Source organism: Sinocyclocheilus rhinocerous, unplaced genomic scaffold (genome assembly GCF_001515625.1).
Source record: "Sinocyclocheilus rhinocerous isolate Xijiao unplaced genomic scaffold, SAMN03320098_v1.1 scaffold950, whole genome shotgun sequence".
Classification (NCBI taxonomy): Eukaryota; Metazoa; Chordata; class Actinopteri; order Cypriniformes; family Cyprinidae; genus Sinocyclocheilus; species Sinocyclocheilus rhinocerous.
Window position 1 is genome coordinate 487,794 of NW_015637169.1, and position 4,069 is coordinate 491,862.

The 4,069-nt window shown below is 36.3% G+C and overlaps 1 protein-coding gene across 2 annotated transcripts in view; it reads left to right on the forward strand.

The window, feature by feature from the left end:
- LOC107748815 (interleukin 2 receptor, beta) overlaps positions 1-4,069 on the forward strand; it is a 12,513-nt gene that overhangs the window by 5,912 nt on the left and 2,532 nt on the right. Inside the window, exons 2-8 of one of the 2 annotated variants that reach the window (XM_016563780.1) lie at positions 1,421-1,511; positions 1,762-1,873; positions 1,968-2,052; positions 2,145-2,232; positions 3,271-3,404; positions 3,606-3,828; positions 3,925-4,024. In XM_016563780.1, the coding sequence (XP_016419266.1) occupies positions 1,433-1,511; positions 1,762-1,873; positions 1,968-2,052; positions 2,145-2,232; positions 3,271-3,404; positions 3,606-3,828; positions 3,925-4,024 (821 nt within the window). In that variant the 5' untranslated portion in view covers positions 1,421-1,432. The remainder of the gene's footprint in view (positions 1-1,420; positions 1,512-1,761; positions 1,874-1,967; positions 2,053-2,144; positions 2,233-3,270; positions 3,405-3,605; positions 3,829-3,924; positions 4,025-4,069) is intronic. The other variant, XM_016563781.1, reaches the window with a different exon arrangement.

A 4,069-nucleotide genomic window follows, 5' to 3' on the forward strand; every position in this document is an offset into this window, starting at 1 on the left:
CTTTTTGCCATGAAATCTACTGATTTTTTATAAAGTAAGGCTCGGGACACACTAGGCGATTTTCAAATCGTAAACGATTTTAAAACCATGGGAGACCACATACATGAAGACATTTCAACCAATTTTTAGACTTATAATCCTGGACACCCCTGCACTAGATGATTCGACCAGACCACGAGACCACACACTTGATGATTGTTGGAACGATTTCACAGTGACACTTGATCTCACAGACACTCGCGAGATCAAACGTACCTTACTAGAGAAGAAACACAAATAGAGGACAATCAACCTTGTCAGCTGTCTCTCCTGGCGCGCGTTCTGTTTCACAGTGAAAAACAAAGTATAAAAAATAATATGGGTGATGTTCTCTGCTTTCATGGCATGTTTGTGGCTGCCAAGTTTCAGCTATAGAAGCACGCAACATCCGGTAGGTGACGCTTTCTCGCTCTTATTGGCTATCGCGGGTATCACATCAGAGGCAGCCAGATCAATAGTCCTTCGGGGATGCTCCATCTCGATCGGGAGCAGATAAATAATCGTAATGACACCACACAATAGAGGATTTTTTGGACAAAAAATCGGCGCCGTCTTAAGCGCGATATCATTGGGCATGCACATTGGCTAGTCTAGCCTGAGAAATAAGCTTTTTTTAACGATATTTGAGCATAAGAAACAATTCATGGGGCAGTTCATTTCAGATTTTGTTGCTGATTTGAAATATGTAATTTAATTGTGACTTGAGCAGCAGTTTTTGAGATTTCAGGATTTCCCCCATTCATTTTGATAGGACTTGGTCTTGTTTGAGCTGCCCAGAGGCGTTGCAAATACAGTATGGGCACGAGTGAACAGACTTTCCTTGGGACTTTGGTTGCTGTGTGAACGGGACATTTCGAGACTCACTTCTGTGAAGTAAATGCGGTTGTCAATCCCAAAATCTGACAGTGTGAACGTAGCCTAAGAGATTTTTAGAAGCCAGATTTAAAGTTAATATGCTTACCATGTATTGCACTTATGGAGTGTGCATCAGGCCTTTTGATGAAATATTGAGTGTTGTTACCTAAGGTATATTTTTAAGTGTTCAGTCACACAAAAATGAAAATTGTCATAATTTCCTCATCCTCATGTCGTTCCGGACCTGTATGGTTTTATTTTCTGCAGAATGTCCAAGCTAATCACGTATGTACAATGATGAAAGCTTTTGAGCTCCAAAAAATTTATTATTCTGCATACAAAAAAATATATTATATAGCTTCAATACGCTTATATAGCACACATGGACAAAATGTTGTTGCTTTTTTGTCATTTCTGAGCTTGACAGTTCTGTCCCTATTCACTTTTATTGTTTAGAACATGGGTGAACTATTCCTTTATTTTTGTTTTATTTTTTAAAGAATTATGTTTTGCATTTGTGTTTAAGATCCAAGGAGTGATGAAGGGTTACTGGTATACCTCTCTCTTAATCTTCATCATATTTTATGGAACCGGCCAGTGCAGGAACACGCAAACAGGTAACTACTGTAGCAAACACAGAACGTCCCCCTAACATTAATATAAGGTTCCCGTTTAGATATTATATCTGTACCACCATAAAATAATGTTCCCAGAATGTTCTGAGAACCAATTAATATTAGTTTGGTGTGTTTATGTCCATCTATTTTGTAGGGAACTTTGTTTGCCCATTTTGTACCGTTATAAAAATTGAAAAACAAAACATATGTCTTCTAATCTCTTATTATGTTTGTCTTTTGGTTCAACCAGCAGGTCTGACCTGTGTGAACGACTATGTGAACAACATTTCTTGTGTGTGGTGGAACTTTACAGATTTCTCTGACCAACGATGTGTGCTTGTGGGGAAATGTGACATAAAAAGGTTTGAGGTTTTAGTTTCAAGTCTCAGGATGGACAGTTTTAACACTGATAAATAAACCTTTTCAAATCTGAATTGAATTGATATGTGTTTGTAGATGTGTTTATAGATTATGTGAACTGGTGCCACTGAGCAATCAATCACATTCTAAGAGAAGTTGTTCTTTAAGCTTTGACAAACCTGTAAGTAGAAATGGATGAGATTTATGTTAACTTTCTATTCACCTGAGTTGATTAACACATTCTCTTCTTACATTCCCCTTTCTTTAACACAGAATTTTTTTTTCCTCAACAAATTCTGGTTGAATGTAACCTGTAATGGATCTGTCATCACTAAACTGTATTATCAGCCTAGCCGACACAGTAAGTAGAATTAATTCTGCTGTTAGTGGGTTGCAGATATGTTTAAAGCAGCACTAGGCTATGTAACTTTTTCTGTGTTCAAAATTTGCAAAATGTATATAATGAGCGAGTACATCATGAATTCATCTTCCAAACGACGTTTTTGTCTTATTCTGAATCACTACGGTACACTTATAATAAGTACTTATATTTGGACTATTGTAGCCTGGTCGGGTCGTCAAATAATGTTCTTTTTAGCAGCATCATATGACCCCTTTAAAATGGCAGGTAAATTAAAAAATAAAACACACACATATACATCACAGTAAAATAAAAATTTGCACGGAAAATAATTTTTATGTTTGAATGTGCAAAACACTACCATCAAAATACAAAATAATTCATTTGAATATAAGGGCATTTTAAAAATGGGTAAGAATCAAGTTTTTATTTGAAACGTTAAATTCTAGGATTGGAATAAAGGACAAAATATAAATTACCGCAAAAAATAAATGATGCCAATGTGTTTAACCAATCTGGGTTAATCACATAGCCTACTAGCCAATACTACAACAAAAGATCATATAAGACAACTAAGTGAAAAAAAGAAAATAAAAAAAAATCTGTTCTCATTCAACAAACATAGTATGCAAATAACTTTGCTTTGAAGAAGCATTAGAACTGCAGTCATTTGCCTTGATAATGGTCTTTTAAATCCTTGGCACAATTAGACAAACCTTTCGATACCTTTTACACAAAACATGGCATTTCGGAGATAAACTTGGTCAAAATCTATACTAGTTGACCTCTTTTTGTACTTTTGCTATGGTTACTCCTCAGCAAGTCTGTTTGGTGATGCAACAGGTGAAATACACACTCTGACAAACTTTAAACTAGTATTGTTTACATTTAGGCATTAACTTACATCACACTCAAATTGTACATCAACTGTTCCTGCATTCCTTATGAATTAAACCCGTGTCTTTGCTGTTGCTAGCACCATGCTCGTTTTAAATGTTCTTCATGATTTTGTTTTTTATTTTCGTTTTTACATGACAGTTAAGACCCAACCCCCAGATATGCCCACTGTAAGTGGGGACAAAATAACTTGGAGTAAAGGCAGTAACTTTCCAGAAGCCATAAAATTTTATGACTTTCAGCTGCAGTTTAAAGCCTTACATATAAGCTGGGAGGTAAGCAAACAGTTTGTTTGATTGACATGTTTTCTTTAACATTTACCTAATTAATTAATTTAAAAAAATCGCATGTATTTTAGTCTTCAGTAAGCTGCTCACAGTGACTCTGCAAGTCAAATGCAGCATAATTTTGAGTGTTATTTTTCTGAGTTTGTGTTCATGTATGATTGCATATTTTTGCATGCTTCTGTGCTGTAGACGGCAGCACATAGGAATGTCACTCAGGAAAATGACGTGCTGCTGGACCATAATAAACTGACTGTAGGAGAGGAGTACCAGGCCAGGGTGCGTGTGAAGCCTGTTGAGCCCATTAATGATGGTTATTTTCGGGGGGAATGGAGCGACTGGAGTCCTGCTGCGTCCTGGAGATCTGAGATTGGAAAGCCACCAGTGAAACCAGGGGATGATGTATCTCCACCAGGTGGGCCTCTTGCCAGCCCAATAATATAATAATATTTGTCTGTGAGATAAGATGATAATATATTTCATGACAGCAATTTTTTCTTTTTTGCTTTAGTGCCTGATAATATGCGTATTGTTCTGATCATTGGATTCCACATATTGCTTGTTCTTGCTGGTCTTTGTTTGGTCATCTATAAGGCAAAGAAAAGCAAACGGTCAGTATTACATATGTGATATGTCTTTATATATATTATATATAT